The 15,969-nt window shown below is 36.5% G+C and overlaps 4 protein-coding genes across 5 annotated transcripts in view; 2 read left to right on the top strand and 2 right to left on the bottom strand.

Annotated features, from left to right (window-relative positions):
- Nucleotides 1–15,969, bottom strand: part of LOC112054933 (uncharacterized) — a 72,166-nt gene that overhangs the window by 10,833 nt on the left and 45,364 nt on the right. The gene's annotated exons all lie outside the window — the stretch shown is intronic.
- On the top strand, nucleotides 7,721–11,240 carry LOC128199330 (uncharacterized). Of its 2 annotated transcripts, none has more exons than XM_052888374.1 (2): nucleotides 7,721–7,972; nucleotides 10,940–11,240. In XM_052888374.1, exons 1-2 carry the CDS (start codon nucleotides 7,723–7,725, stop codon nucleotides 11,128–11,130), a joined length of 441 nt encoding a protein of 146 aa, XP_052744334.1. In that variant the 5' UTR covers nucleotides 7,721–7,722; the 3' UTR covers nucleotides 11,131–11,240. The 2 variants fall into 2 exon arrangements, with proteins under 2 accessions (XP_052744334.1, XP_052744333.1); XM_052888373.1 differs by lacking the exon at nucleotides 7,721–7,972 and adding an exon at nucleotides 9,754–10,470.
- LOC112054923 (proteasome assembly chaperone 2) lies at nucleotides 11,280–12,224 on the bottom strand. The gene has a single exon (XM_024094868.2). It carries the CDS (start codon nucleotides 12,105–12,107, stop codon nucleotides 11,364–11,366), a length of 744 nt encoding a protein of 247 aa, XP_023950636.2. The 5' UTR covers nucleotides 12,108–12,224; the 3' UTR covers nucleotides 11,280–11,363.
- LOC112054927 (peroxisomal biogenesis factor 3) lies at nucleotides 13,638–15,966 on the top strand. Its single transcript, XM_024094871.2, has 2 exons — nucleotides 13,638–13,861; nucleotides 14,088–15,966. The coding sequence occupies exon 2, from the start codon at nucleotides 14,308–14,310 to the stop codon at nucleotides 15,415–15,417; it is 1,110 nt and encodes a 369-aa protein (XP_023950639.2). The 5' UTR covers nucleotides 13,638–13,861; nucleotides 14,088–14,307; the 3' UTR covers nucleotides 15,418–15,966.

The raw sequence follows: 15,969 nt of genomic DNA, 5'->3' as shown, positions 1-15,969 counted from the left end.
GGGCCTGACAGCAGTATCAAATCTCTTGAGAACGTTGCGATGAACAACGGAAATTATTTACATCATCTCTATTTCTGCTTATGTTCGTTTAGTATTAATGATGTTATTAACAAAAGGAGCAATGTTGTGTTAATTTTCGCTTGTATCAAAATAATTAGCGTTGAAAGTAACTTTCAAGCTGTCACTCAGTGGATTGCCTGGCAATTGAGTGGATTATTGTGTATCGTTTTGTTTGATACAGATTCTATTATGATATTTCAGCAAAGGTCGATTTAATCCTTTCATGTTATTATTAATATCATCAATAACGTCAACAATCAACAAATTTACTCTCACGTTGCATAAAATTGTGAAGGTGTGATTGTATGGTTAGATAAAGATAAAGATAAATATACTTTATTTGCACACCACAAAGACAAAAACAAGTGAAATAAAAAACAAATTAAGAAGAGATCAGCATACAAAAGGCGGCCTTATCGCTAAGTAGCGATTTCTTCCAGGCAACCTTCGGTTTAGGAAAACTAGGTTAGGTCTTTGTATGTGTGCTTATTTTTCGAAAAGCGACGATATGGATATAATATTCTTTTTATCTAACGAATTACACTCGTTATTCTTATATAAAACGTTATTTATTATTTTAATTATAAGCAAAATTAAATTAATTTAAATTTATACAAATTAAATGTTACTCGTTATTTGAAAAAAATACCGCATTGCAGAGAGCATGTTGGCAAATAAAATTATTTACAAATAAGTATAATATATTCTGAGCAGCAATAAATAAATCTCCCGAAAAAAATCACGGAGTTTGGAACGGGGACGTGGGGGTGGACGGATACATTAATTGGCAATTTCCGTATCCAAATGCCCATTCTCCCCCCATTACTCATCGAGGAGATATTAGATAATGGCCTTCATTTGCTCGATAGTCTTTAGAAGCGTTTACCCTTGAGCTGGTCGCACATTACTGAGTATTACGTTTCTCTCGCTAAATGTGCGGACAGCAGTGACAAAGAATTACATTTTTTTATTATTTCCTATCATCTATTGATGATATTTATATATTTATTTGGTCCACCAGGGACTGTTGCAGCATTTACAAAAATACATTCTAAAAAAAAACACAAACTATATTCAATACAATATCAATTCTGACGATTTAAAGCGTGCCATACAGCATGTGTCGCATTGGTGCACTGCAAATAATTTACTTTTAAATGCAAAAAAACTAAATGTATTAAGTTTTCATTACCCAATGTTATAAAATTAGATAAGCCTATAATGATTGATGGTGAAACACTGAAACTGTTTTCCTGGGAGTGACCTTAGATTGTAAACTTCAGTGGGGTGCTCATATAGAAAAGCTGAATTGGGATGCCCTTTGTAGCATTTTTTCCTACTTCTATCAAGTCTGCATTGACTTAGATCTCCTAGTTAAACCATCAATCAATAATCTTTCCAGGGGGTGAATCCGTTATTTTATACTCGTCGATGCCTATAACAAGTTTTATTAGCAATTTTGAACTTTATTTCTATGGAATGCCAAAAATAAAATGTCACTAACAACGAAGTTGCCATGGAAATGAGCGATGTCACATCGCTGTAAATTTACAGAATGCAGGAGCTGTCCTGATTATTCGACGCAGAAAGCCATATTTTATTAACTAGCAGATTATTTTTAGCTTTTACTTATTTTTCTTCTTTATTTTCTAAATAACGAGGAAGTAAAAATAACAATTTGTTATTTTTTACTTTTGACGGATCATTACTGTTTTTCTTCCTCAATAAACTGAGGGGAACGTAATTTAATCAATTAAGTGGGACGTTAAACAATACATTTACCTTTTTTAACATTTTTGTGATGTTTAATATAAGATATTGTTTATGGCATGTCTGTGATTCGTATAGATATAATTTCTGTACGTTGTATAATTTCAAGTGATACACGGCGTGACATCGAAACCCATTTACAAAAACGAGCGTTGCTTAGGAACCAGACAGAAACTAAATTTATAAACATGGTTTGAAGCACCATTTGAGCCGTCAGGTTATTATGGTGATAATTAAAGTCAAAAAGTGAAATTTAGTATTTGTTTTTATTCTTTACATAATAGCCTTTGACTACAATCTCACTTGATGGTAAGTGATGATGCAATTTAAGATGGAAGCGCGCTAACTTGTTATGAGGAGAATCCACATCCCGGTTTCTACACGACATCGTACCGGAACGCTAAAACGCTTGGCGGTACGTCTTTGCCAGTAGGGTGGTAACTAGCCACGGCCGAAGCCTCCCACCAGCCAAAAATTACTTAGTTGACAAACATTATAATTTAAATTTAAACAATTTAAATAAACAAACTTAGATGTAAGTAGTTTACGTCAAAGCGAAATCGTCTAATTATAAATTTTACATGGCCATTGCAGTACAGCTCTAATTAAAACTTTAGACGAAACTAAATTGAAACTTGGTTCATCGCCCAGCAAGCGCATTACGCGCACTGGTTAGTCTAGTAGTTAGTCTAAGTTTAGTAGTTCAGTAGCTACTCAAAGAATATCAAGATACAAAGTTGTCACAAGTTTTCCAACAACTTCAGTAAATGTACTAAGCCAAAAGGTTTAGCTCATAAATTTTCCAAAGTCCATTGCATTGAGCCAATTAAAACTTACATGAACTCAGACTCAGTTTACCGGTGAACAAATAATTACTATGCTCGATGCTCTCTCGCGCTGTCACGGCGAGATTATAAACTTACAAAGTTGTTGCAACTTGACACTTTCAGAATTTCTGCTCATGTGCTCTAGCTCATTTACACTCTCGCGCTGGCGGCAAGGCACCATCTTCTTTTGCGACGTTTTCTTTTTGGAGTTTATTGGAGTTTCTCCTTAAGAATCAATTTTTCATATATAGCCGCCGGTATGAAAAAAATATGGGCAGTAAAATTCGATGAACGAATGATAGCGTTATGTTTTTGTGCGCAGTCTATTCTGCGTACCTTTCACCGTGACGTGTATTGAGACGTACATAGTGTATGCTGCGGGGCAACATTCACTTATTTAGACAGTCGATCTGAAAGAGTTCCATTCGTGTGTTGGAGCTGACACACGCTTTTGTTTTATTTTTACTTTTTTAATTACTTGCATAACTTATTAATTATTTGGTTATTTATTATTATAACCCCAGTTAAAACGAAGTTGATGCCGCTAATATTTCTACGTCCTCCATGATTGCTGACACAAAGACTACTGTACGCATCGCGAGAGTATGAACATGAAAGTCATTTTCGCGAGATGAGAGGCGAGAACGCGTCTAGGTACGAGACAATGTACGAGGCGAGAGTCTAGCTGAGCTATAACAATTCTAAAGCTGAGCTAATCGTTACATTATACATTATTCTTCTTGGTAGGACAGCCCATAATGCTAAACGTATGTGACCTATTCGATTTGGTAGATTAAATGACAGAAATACAAGAACAATAGTAGACCACTCATCAGCAGGAGAGACGTTTCGCTGCGACACGCTCGTGTAAATTACAAAATCGCTAAATCGCAAAATCTATCTCTCTAAATGATAATTTAAACATAGAAATTCGGTAAAAATATGCGAAATAAAAGACGTCACTTTCGCTCAAATAAATACGATAGAGGGCATTACATAGTTGAAAAATAAAACTGGGTATATTACTGAGAAAAATACTGCAAAAAAAAGAAAAATTATATTGCAACCTCTTAGCCATTTTTACATTAAGCAAAATTAACATAATACAAAATTTTTATTCACAAATCCGCGAGTCAATTTAGGTAAATACATAAGTAGGTTGTTGAAGCTTTCAGACCTTCGTAAATAATTCTTTCTTTACCAAAACGTAACGAATTTTAACGAGAGAGATACAACCCTTTTTCCTTTTTAAATTATTGTTGTCGGCCAGGCAGAATTACAGTGTGGACATATACACTGTAAATAATGTAGTGAGTAAATATTCAAATGAGAGGTCAACGAGGAAGCTGATGTGGCAGTGGCAAGCGCATAAATAATAAATGTTACTGACTAAGTAGGTAATAATAGCTTCACAAATTCATTATTCTGCTCGTAAAGGCCGTTTTACACTTTAGTCATTTCATTTAAAGTACCTCTAAGATTTATTATATTCGGTGTACCTATTATAAAGTATAAGCTATGGTCGGAGTATATCTGCGTGATCAAATCAGAAATGAGGAGATCCGTAGAAGAACCAAAGTCACCGACATAACTCAACTAGTCGCAAAAATGGGCTGGGAACATAGTTCGAAGAGCCGACGGACGTTGGGGTCCCAAGGTTCTGGACTAAGGACCTCGCACCACAGAATATATGTACAAGGTGTTGATCGACTCCCACCAGGTGGACTGCAGGGATTCGCTATATGCAGGTGGATCAGAATTTTGATGTATGGAAGTCGCTACAAAAGGCCTATGACTATGATGGCCGTCCGTCTATCGGCTGATATGGCGATGATAATAATTATATGATTTGTAGTTGTAGCAAGCTACTTGTTCATGTAAAACATGAATTAAGGAAGCCACAAGTATACTTTTTAGCATGTACGATTTAATGTATGAGTCATCTCCTCCCGAGTGAGTAGGGTGGGGTTACGAGCCTCGAGGCTTAGCCTCCTTGCCTAGCTAAAAAGCGGAGTGAATTCTCCCAGGGTGTTGTTCTTCCTTTCTGGGCTGAGGCCTTTTGGTCAATAGTTATTTTTACATACTACCTATGCTTGTAGCAAAAATTAGTTTCTTAATTTTTGCAACATGGTGAGGTTTTTTATTTTCCTGATCAAGCTATAGGTACTTTTGGTCAACTCACTTTTCTTACCCAATTAATAGGTAAATAATAAACTTAAATAATTAATTTTTCTGCTTGAATAGGTGCCGAAGAGCCGCATAATGGAACATTAGCAACGTTGCCGGGGGTTTTAGACGAGCCCAGAAGAATCGCCTGGTGGGGCGCGAAAGGAATAAAAGAGATGGGCAGAACGATTCTCTAAGGACCTCGGCTTAGAGCTTAGGTTTGGGAAGAGTGTTTGGCCTGAATGAAAAAGTCCTAAATATGTTAGACAGGTATAATAAAGTATAAACCTAAATTGGAGTACCTAATGCTAAATCGTTTATATTTCAATTACATGATACGCTTGTAAGCCCCAGTCGTGGACGAAATATTAATCAGCTCTGGCATTATGGGCTCCAGCGACACAAATCGGATCACACTGCCTGAATATTAACATGCAGTGAATCGAGGCACTCCGGAATAGGATTATGCTTCTCTACCAATCGTACATAATGGACACAGATATGCCTATGCTGTAAATTAATACCATAGTTAAGTACTTAAGTCATAAACATAGCAAGAACCGTAATATACCATAATAAAAATAACTGTTTTCTACGTGTATGCTAGTAAAAATTAACTACGAATGAATAATGTTATTTTTTTTAATTCTTTACAAGTTAGTCCTTGACTACGATCTCACCTGATGGTAAGTAGTATAAGTATTTTCAGAAAAGTCTACGTTGGCTAAATCAACCAACTTTATAACAACAATATTTTTAATTTTTTTAACAATATTTTTTTTTTTTCAAAATCTTTAGAAAAACTGTCAGTTTGACAAATATGTATGTATGATGATTGTAGTACTGTTCTAGTGATAAAATAGATTAATTGGCGAAAAATAAATGAATATACCCATCATATAGCCGAGCCCAGTGGATATGAACTCTGCCTTCGATTCAGAGCGCTTAGGTTCAATTCCTGTCTCAGGCATGCACCTCTATCTTTTCAGTAATGAGCATTTTAAGAAATTAAATATCACGTACCTTAAACATCGTGAGGAAACCTGTCTAAGTACCTGCCTGAGAATTTTCTTAATTCTCTAGGTGTGTGAAGTCTGCCAATCCGCATTGAGCCAGCGTGGTGGACTATTGACCTAACCCCTCTCATTCTGGAAGGAGACTCATGCTCTACGGTGAGCCATAATATGGGTTGTTAAAGTATGTAGGTATACATACCTACCTACCATATTATATAAAGTTAGCTAGCCCTTACTTAGTAACTAAAAAAGAAACATAAACTGTTCTTGAGTTGTGTGGTCATTTATATTACATAGAAATATCTATATGCCATAGAAAACGTACATTTTTATGCCACCATAAAAGAGTTATTGCCTGGACGATAACAGGCAATTTATAACACTTGCGTCTCCCTCGCCTACTCGTAGCTTCGCAGCTAAATCGCCAACACATTTTATGCTCCCAAAGTTCCACGTAAATAATGATGTACATACACAGCTATGTATCTTTATAAACTATTAGCGGACGCCCGCGACTTCGTCCGCGTGAAACTCAATGTAAATATTCAGCTACCCTACCCTTACCCTAGTTTAAAAAATGGAGTAACTTCTCCCGTTTTCCCAACATTTCCCTTCACTGCTATTCATTGATTTTCGCAGATTGATAATTCAGTTGATCGCAGCGTGATGAAAAGTATACTTTATCCTGCCCAGGAGAATGAAGAATAATTGTACAAAGTTTCGTTAAAATCCGTCGAGTAGTTTTTGTTTCTATAACGAACATACAGACAAACAGACAGACAGACGAAAATTTTACTGATTGCATTTTGGGAACAGTACCTATCGATCACTAATCACCCCCTGAAAGTTATTTTAGAAATATATTTCATGTACCTACAGAATTTACCTCTCTACAGATTCATTATAAGTACCTATAGATTGTACATACAAGTAGGTCCGAAATTTTGTAATTTTAATGCATTTCAGAGACGGTCCTTCTTAATTTTTCCAAAAAAATATCATACACTAGTGTTCACTGCTCGAAAAAACTCGAAAAAATATCATACACTAGTGTTCACTGCTCGAAAAAAAGCGTCGTGTTTTAAAAACGCTGTCGTGTAAATATATAGGTACCTACTTTGTTGTATTTGAGCGCTTTTTTAACGTCCGTTAAAAAAACTCTTGTGCGAATAAGGGTTCAGAATGTGTTCCCTAAACGGTTTTATTAAAATGAGTGAAAATCGGCCACACCACGAAATTGTCGATGTTAGGGTCGCTCGTAAAGTAAAATTTTATTACGGTGCATAGAGGGAGGGTTTGGTGACCTCATTTGTTATGGAGTATTACTGTTCGTCTATAGCTCCGTCCCTGGGGTAGTTCAACACTTCATTATATAATACGGATCTAGAATTCGTTTATACTAATAGTAACTAATATATCAAATTTAGTAAGAGGCCCAAATACTTTCGGTGCGGTTCTGATTTTTCTGTACTTTCCTCTGGTATGGTACGAGGTTTTTTGAACTGATACTAAAAGTTTAAGTAGTTCGGTACGAGGTCCATCGACCTCGTAACTCTTGAACAAACTAGACGTATAAGGTCAATTGACCTCGTACCGCAGCGAACGTGTTAAAAGAAATATCTTAGAAATAAATGAACTTGGACTTTGCCAGAACAAAATTTAACTTTCCATTCCATAAATAATCTACAAAGTATGAGAAAACATAATACTCATTACGCAAACAACTGGAGGAGGGGGCCCAAACCATAGTGCTGATCCAAGAGCCGTGGGTCAGAGGAAACCGCATATGTGGTTTTGGCAACTGCAACGGTAAGTTTCTTTATGACAGTAAACAAACTCCACCGAGAACTTGTATTTATATACCTCGCTGTATCACAGCGACAATGCTAACACAATTCTGTTTCAGAGACATAACAACAATAAGAATACAAAGTGGCATAGGACAACAAACCGGTGCTAGGACAAGACCACTAGTCTTGGCATCGTTATATCTACCCATAGAAGAACATATACCACCAAAAGAGATGACGGACCTCATAAAATACTGTGAGGACGAAAACACTGACCTCATAATTGGAGTAGACAGCAACGCACATCACACCCTATGGGGATGCAACGAAAACAACAAAAGAGGTGAGCAACTTGTAACATATCTATTAACAACTAATCTTGTAGTTTTAAATAAAGGCTCGAAACCAACGTTTATCACGAGCCGTTCCCAAACAATAGTAGACATAACTCTGGCGTCTAACGGTGTAATGGATCAAATAAGAAACTGGCATGTGTCTGATGATCTCACCTTATGTGATCATCAACGCATCCATTTCGAATTGAACTTGACCACGGCACAGGACACACCACGGAGAAATCCAAGGAAAACAAACAGGAAACTATATAAAACACTACTCCATAGCAACTATGGGAATGAGAGCGAACTCCATAACACTACAATCGAGACAACAAATCAAATAGACAACAACGTGACAAGCATAACTAATGTCATCACGTCATGCTACATAAAAGCCTGTCCCATAAAGACCTGCACAACAAAACAGAAACCAATGCATGCATGGTGGAGCCCCGACCTTGAAAGGAAGCGACATAATCTTAGACGACTGTTTAACAAAGCTAAGAACACCAGGAAGGATGAAGACTGGGATACTTTCAAAGATCACCAGTACAGTTACAACAAAACAATAAGGCAGAAGGACACAAAAATGTGGCGCCGGTTCTGCTCAAACATAGAATCATGTGAGAAAGCTAACAGAGTAAGGAAAATCCTTGCAAAAGACAACGCCCTCATACTAGGCTCCCTAAAGAAAGCTGATGGTAGTTACACAAAAAACGACAAAGAAGTAAGTGAGACTCTTCTAGAAACACACTTCCCAGGATGCAAAATACTAGACTCTGCAGACTGGACAAACATAAATGAAACCTACAACCCAGTAGAATCAGACAGGGAACTCGCCAACAAGATAGTCACACATAACAGAATACAGTGGGCAATAAACACGTTCCACCCCTTCAAATCACCAGGCACGGATGACATCTTTCCGGCCCTTTTACAATGGGGTTTGGAATGGCTAACACCATGGCTAGCAGAAATATACAGAGCCTGCATAGCTTACAGATATATACCAAAACTATGGAGAGATGTGAAAGTAATCCTCCTACCAAAACCAGGTAAATCAGATTACACTGATCCGAAAGCTTTCAGACCAATCAGCCTAACATCCTTCTTGCTAAAAACCCTGGAAAGGTTAGTAGACAGATTTTTACGGGATGGGGTACTGAGTAACACCCCCCTACACCCGAACCAACATGCTTACAGTACCAGCAAATCCACAGAAACAGCCCTACACTCAGTGGTAAACAAAATAGAACACAACATGGAAAATAAATTATCAACACTAGGAGCCTTCATAGACATAGAAGGTGCTTTCGACAAAACCACGTTCAACAGTATAGAAAAGTCCCTTGAACGGCATAATGTACCTCTAACAATAAGAAAATGGATAAATTCCCTTTTATCACTCAGGGCGATACAGATAAACATAAATGGTAAAACTCAAGCCATTGCTGCCAGAGGATGCCCTCAAGGAGGAGTACTATCCCCACTCCTATGGAACCTGGTGGTAAATGAACTAATCAGTAAACTGAACAACAATGGCTTCCTCACAATAGGGTACGCTGACGACCTAACAATACTTATAGGAGGAAAACATGAAAACACCCTAAGTGGAATAATGCAAGATGCACTCAAACAGATAGAAAAATGGTGTACACTTAACGAACTATCTGTTAACCCCAGAAAAACAGAACTTATTCTGTTCACACATAAAAGAAAACCAAACTTTCCAAAAACTCCGACTTTATTCAAAGTAACCCTAAAGCTAACCACAGAGGTAAAATACTTAGGGGTAGCACTAGATCAACAGTTGAACTGGAAAAAACATATTGAAACGAAAATTCAGAAATCTACAATCATCCTATGTCAGTGCAAACGCATGATAGGCAAAACATGGGGACTAAAACCGCACATAATGAAGTGGCTATACCTTACAGTTGTAAGAAGCTCAATGACATATGCATCTATAGTCTGGTGGCCAAAAGTGATCCAAACGACAACTCAACAGGAACTTCAAAAATTCCAAAGACAAGCACTGCTATCCATAACAGGCAGTATGTGCACAACACCGACAGCTGCAATGGAGGTAATACTAGGAATTCCTCCATTACATCTCCATATAAAAGAGGAAGCAACGCTTACAGCTCTCAGACTAAAAACATGCGGACTGTGGAAACACACAAACACAGCCCACACCAACATCTTAAAAGAGGGAATACAAATAAACCCATTTATGGAGTGGATATGTGATAAAACACAAAAACAATTCGTGATGGACAAAACATACAAAATCAATACAGAAGAAGCTAGTAACTGCTACACAAACCCTGACACCCTAGATGTGTACACGGATGGGTCAAAGACAGACACAGGTACTGGAGCAGGAGTCTACTGCCAAGACCTCAATATACGGATTGCACAAGCGCTTGGTAAGCACAACTCAGTCTTCCAGGCAGAATGCGTCGGCATCACAACTGCGGCTGTTGCCGTGACCAACAGACAGGTAACAAATTTTAACATTAATATACTTAGCGATAGTCAGGCAGTACTAAAAGCACTGGCAAAACATTCGACCACGTCAAAACTACTGCTGGACTGTCACAAGGCCCTAACAAAACTTGCAACAAATAACACAGTCATCCTAAGATGGATAAAGGGACACAGCGGAATTTTAGGTAATGAAGCGGCTGACGAACTGGCGCGTCGCGCCACGACACTGAAGGTAGTAGGACCCGAACCAATAGTACCCATACCATTCAGTGAATACAAAACATGGTTGCACAAACAAACCATCAGAACCCACGCTGAACTATGGGGCAGTATAACCACATGTAGACATACAAAGGAGGCACTTCCAAGCCCCGACCCAAGGTTAACAAAGAAACTTATAAACCTTCCACGAGATAAGTTGAGAACAGTAGTTGGCCTCATAACTGGTCATTGCCCACTAAACAAACACCTTTCAATTCTAGGTATGACAGACAGTCCTCTGTGCAGAGCCTGCATGGAGGAGGACGAGACACCGCTACACGTTATGCTCAGTTGCAGAGGCGTAACGGAACAACGAGCAACCTACATTGGCTCCTCAGCGACACTCCATGAGGCTATCGGCGACCTGGGCGGCCTGCTAAGCTTCTGGAGCGAGCTCGGCTGGATGGAATAAATCCAGCGGGAACCTACACCGGAGGGACCCACGCACAACGGCCAATCAAATGGCTAAGTGCGGAAACGGCCCAGAATAAAGAAGAAGAAGAAGAATACTCATTATATTAAGAAGAATTAAATTGGTCAAGTTTAATAAATAAATAAAAAAAAATTATAATCACTATATTAAAAAAAATCATTTTAACAAATACCCTTTTATTAAAATATTAAAAAAAAATTACAAAATGTATATTAATAAATGTCCTGAGGTGGTGGGCGACCAAACAACAATGTCCAGGAAACAGGTTGTTTTAACTGTGTAAGCAAGTCTTGATTTTCTGCGAATATTGGTACAACATTTGACAAATTCTGAACCATGTCATACGCATCAGGTATATTGTCGCCTTCTGAACAATATTTATACAATATCAGACATGGCAGCTTATACTCCAGGCATATTTTGTAAAGTAGACTAGCAAAACCTCCTCCAAACACTTTTGGTTCACCTGTATTTTCTTCGTGTTTAACAAGATTCGCTTTCCTTACATTTTGGGTGTGCGGATTTCCTTCACTCGCAACAAATCTAAAAGGCGAGCTTAATATGTGTTTCTTCTCATGAGCAAAGCTGCTGGTCAGTATAATTACATCTGTTATTTGCTTTTCTCTAAATGTACTCACTACGTCTTTCAGGAAACCGCTAGCATATTTATGTACCAAGGGTGCTCTTAACTGTAGAACCAATAATTTTCGAATATCTGATATGTAAATATCGCAAGATGTCGAGAGGCTGTTGGACTTGAGATCGTAGGGGTCGTATCCAATTACAGGGATCTGTGCAGGGCTATATATCGACGCAATTTTCACCATATTCAACGACGAAATTAGCAAGTCACAAGACAGTTGTCCAACATTTCCAACGGCAACGCTCGGAATAATGAGCGTGTAACCTACTACATTACAGTCATTTATAAACTTCCAAATGTTAGTTTTCTCCATATTCAAATCACTTTAGTAGATGATTTAAAAATTAAAATTAATTATCAGATGTTTTTAGTAAAGAAAACTTTTTATTTATTTACCGCATTACATGAAATGTTGACATTGACAATGACAGTCACAGAACACTAATACTCGTATCCTGTCACATGACATGACTTTCAATGATCAATGTCTATGTCTATGGTCATGTGTATTTGTTGTGTCTATAGCTCTTTTTCTCATTTTTACTGCTGAGCCTCAGAGGATTAGAAGATGAAGAGTATTATCTCTTTCTGTTTCTTGTACACTCGACTTCTGCGCCCGGCAATCCTTTACTTTACAGTATTCAAACGTATAAGATTTTTTTATGTTTCTATGCTTTGCTTCTATGTGTGACTGTTTCTGTTTAAAAGTAAAACATTTTGGATTCCACGGAAAAACGTTATTAGGAGTAAATACAAAATAATATTAATTTGTCCGAATAGTAATTCAGTAATGTTATTTGCACTATTTAGTGATTTTTAAATCCTTGAGGATAAGTGGACGTGCCATGTTTGTAGTGATTTTGTTTAGTCATTGGAGTCTATCTCAACCAAGAGGTCGAATCTTCAATATGCGTATATTAATTTCAACTACCCTAATTTTTACATAGCCATTTGGGCTAATGGTGTACTATTATATTATAATTTTCTTAGAGTTCCCGGTTAACTTTAGAAAATCATTTTTGTTTTTTTTTGTTTTCCTCAATTGGTTTCTTCAAATATTTTTAAAGTAAGTATTTTATTAAAACTCGATGAAAAAAAAATTAAAATAAAAAAGGCTGACTTTAATTCAAAAATATTTCGTTTGCGGAAATAGTATCGCTGTTAAAACTAAAGTTTTCGTTTGTAGGTTCACTTCCACTCATGCCATGGGAACTTAGAAGAACGTGAAATCTTTATGAAGCAGCGCCATCTACATCCTAGATTTAAGATTCCAGGATAGTAAATACAATTGCATATGATGTGAACGTACTAGAATGTTTTTAGAGATTAAACCCGTGTAAGTACGGAAAAAAAACCGAAAAAAAAGAATTATTTATCCTTTTAATTTTGACGCGTAATAATTTATGTGTTTGTATTTCAAAAGCAAAAGGATTATTAAAGAAAAACAGTAAGTGTACATTAGTTTCAACGATTTTCCATCTACTCATTTGGCCTAGTGGTGCATAACAAAGGTACAATATAATAATCCTGAGTTCGAGCCCGGGGGTAACAAAGGAAATCTTTTTGTCTTTTTTTTTTTTGTTTTTCTCAATTGGTTTCTTCAACTATTACAAAATCAAAAATGTCTCCTTTACAAAAAATATGCATTATTATTTTTTTACTTTTTACTATACTAAAAATACCGTATCTAGTCACTAGATGGCGCTATCACAGGCGTTCCGAAAAAAGTTCGAGTAGCCTATCTATTTCCAATAATACACTGTAATCTTTGCTTCCACTCCTTGTCAATCTGACAAATGACCAAGTATTAATGTTCTGTGCAAATGACACTGACATTTGCCAAAACACCTTTTTCTTTCGGTTTCGTTCGGTCAAATGTGGTGGCGTTGTTATCTTACATTTCCTGATAAATTATTAATATTTTTCCTTAATGTTGTTGTAAATTATTAATAGAACTAGAAAACCCTTCCACACACTATTCCTTGATTGATTATGAGTGAGACCGAGCACGTAGATCCGCAAATTGAAAGCTTTATTCTTACAGAGACGCAGAAACAACGATTTCAGGTATCTATATTTTTATAAAACCTCAGTATGTATGCATTTATGTAATATTACGTATCGTTAAGTAACTTCAGTTTTCCTCATACGATTGCGTGAATTTAGCATCACTAAAATTTATTTTTACAATTTGTAGAATCTTAATAATGCTGCTTACATGACCTTTGCCCTGTTTCAATCAAACAAATTCAAAAGCGAATGTTTTTTAATGTATATACATCATAAATTACAGGTTCTCGTTCACGGTCTCACAGATACTTGCTGGGAAACTTGTATGGGCCGACCTTCAACTCGTCTTGATTCTAAGACTGAAGTATGCATTATGAACTGTGTTGAAAGATTCATAGACTCCACCACTTTTATCACTAAACGTCTCATGAACACAACAAAATACAGGTCCGACACACCACTAGAATTTGAGTAATAGAAATTAAATTGAAAAAGAATTCAAAATGTTCTCCAGCATTAGAAACTTCTTACAGCGCCACAAGAGAAAGTTCATAATTACAGGTGCAGTGTTTGGATCACTGTATTTACTTATGAGCTATGCTCAAAAAAGACTAAGGGAATGGCAAGAGAAAGAAGCGAAAAAATTCTTTGATATGACTCGCAAGAAACAACACTTTGAAAGCACTGAGCGCACTTGCAACCAGACTATACTTACTTTGTCAAAAATTGTGTCCGAGAGTATCTTGAGCATTCTTAACACTGACGAAATAGTTCAGAAGTTGCAAGATAACACTGACAGCAAACTCACTCTGTGGGAACAGATGAAAATTATGATTTTTACTAGGATTTGTGTGTTAGTTTACGCATTGACCATCTTAAATGTCACATTGAGAGTACAGTTGAACATTATTGGGGGATATCTATATAGAGATTCTATGCATGAAGATGATCCCCTTATTGACAGTGGATTGCAAGCAAAATACCTGTCTCTATGTCATCACTTTGTAGGTCCAGGAGTAGAGGATTTAGTTAGACAAATAGAAAAAGCTGTGAAGAGAGTTGTTGAGCCGATATCTTTGAAAAAGAAAATCACTTTGCAAGAAGTGGAGCAAGTATTTTGGTCAGTACAAACAATTCTGTGCACGGACACAAATAATGGAGATCCAGTTAAGAAAATGGTCCACTATTTAGTTGGCCATACAGAAGTTACAGAAGCCAAATTTGATACTATTGTCAAAGAGACAATGGATATTTTGGAAAGCGATGAAGTCATGTCTGTTACTATGGCAGCAGTGAGCAGTAACTTTTCTACTGTAGTTGATGAAGTTGCCACATTATTTGCGTCAAAATGGGTTCCAACTAAGAAGAACCATTTGGAGGTTCTCGAAGACCATGTTGTCACAAATGGAGCTTTGAAACTGGGAGGCAGCACAGATCCATTTGTCGATGTCAATAAAGTTGAAATGCACTTTGTCAAATTATTGCCAGTTGTTAATGAACTTATTACTAAGAAATCAAATAACATTCCAGATTTAATAACTCATCATCTTACATTAAATGAGAAGCTAAAGGTCCTTGGAGCCAATATATATGAAGTGTTTAGTAATATTTAAAAAACTATATATATGGGTGTCATTTAGTTTAATTAATTTAATATTTGAAGTACTTTCATAAATTATGTCTAAGCCCTCATTTGCATGAGAGTTTTTTAACAGACGTTAAAAAAGGGTTCAATTATAGTATGAAGTTTAATGATGGTCTATTTTCAATGCCAAAAATTGAAAATGCTGCTTGATTAAAAGCGTTGTGTTTTAAAAACGCTGTTGTGTGAACATATACATGCATTCGTTGTATTTGAATGCTTTTTTTAATGTCTGTTAAAAAAAAACTCTTGTGCTAATGGGGGCTAAAATCTGTTTTTGAGACTCAAAATGATTAAACCATGATATATTTTAGACTAAGGATAAAATTCCTAAATTGATGTAAGACTAAGAACTACATAATTATAATTTGATTATAATATTGAACTATGTATAACCCTTCTTGCAGTTGGGTAAAAAACCTTAAAATGGGTTTGGTATTTTTGTTGTAATGATATATTGTATAAATTGTACATTACATTGTGGGTCAAATGGAAAAAAAATGATTTTTTAAAACTATAAGTA

The sequence above is a fragment of the Bicyclus anynana genome, chromosome 22 (genome assembly GCF_947172395.1).
Source record: "Bicyclus anynana chromosome 22, ilBicAnyn1.1, whole genome shotgun sequence".
Taxonomy (NCBI): Eukaryota; Metazoa; Arthropoda; class Insecta; order Lepidoptera; family Nymphalidae; genus Bicyclus; species Bicyclus anynana.
This window is presented reverse-complemented; position numbering and strand designations above follow the sequence as displayed.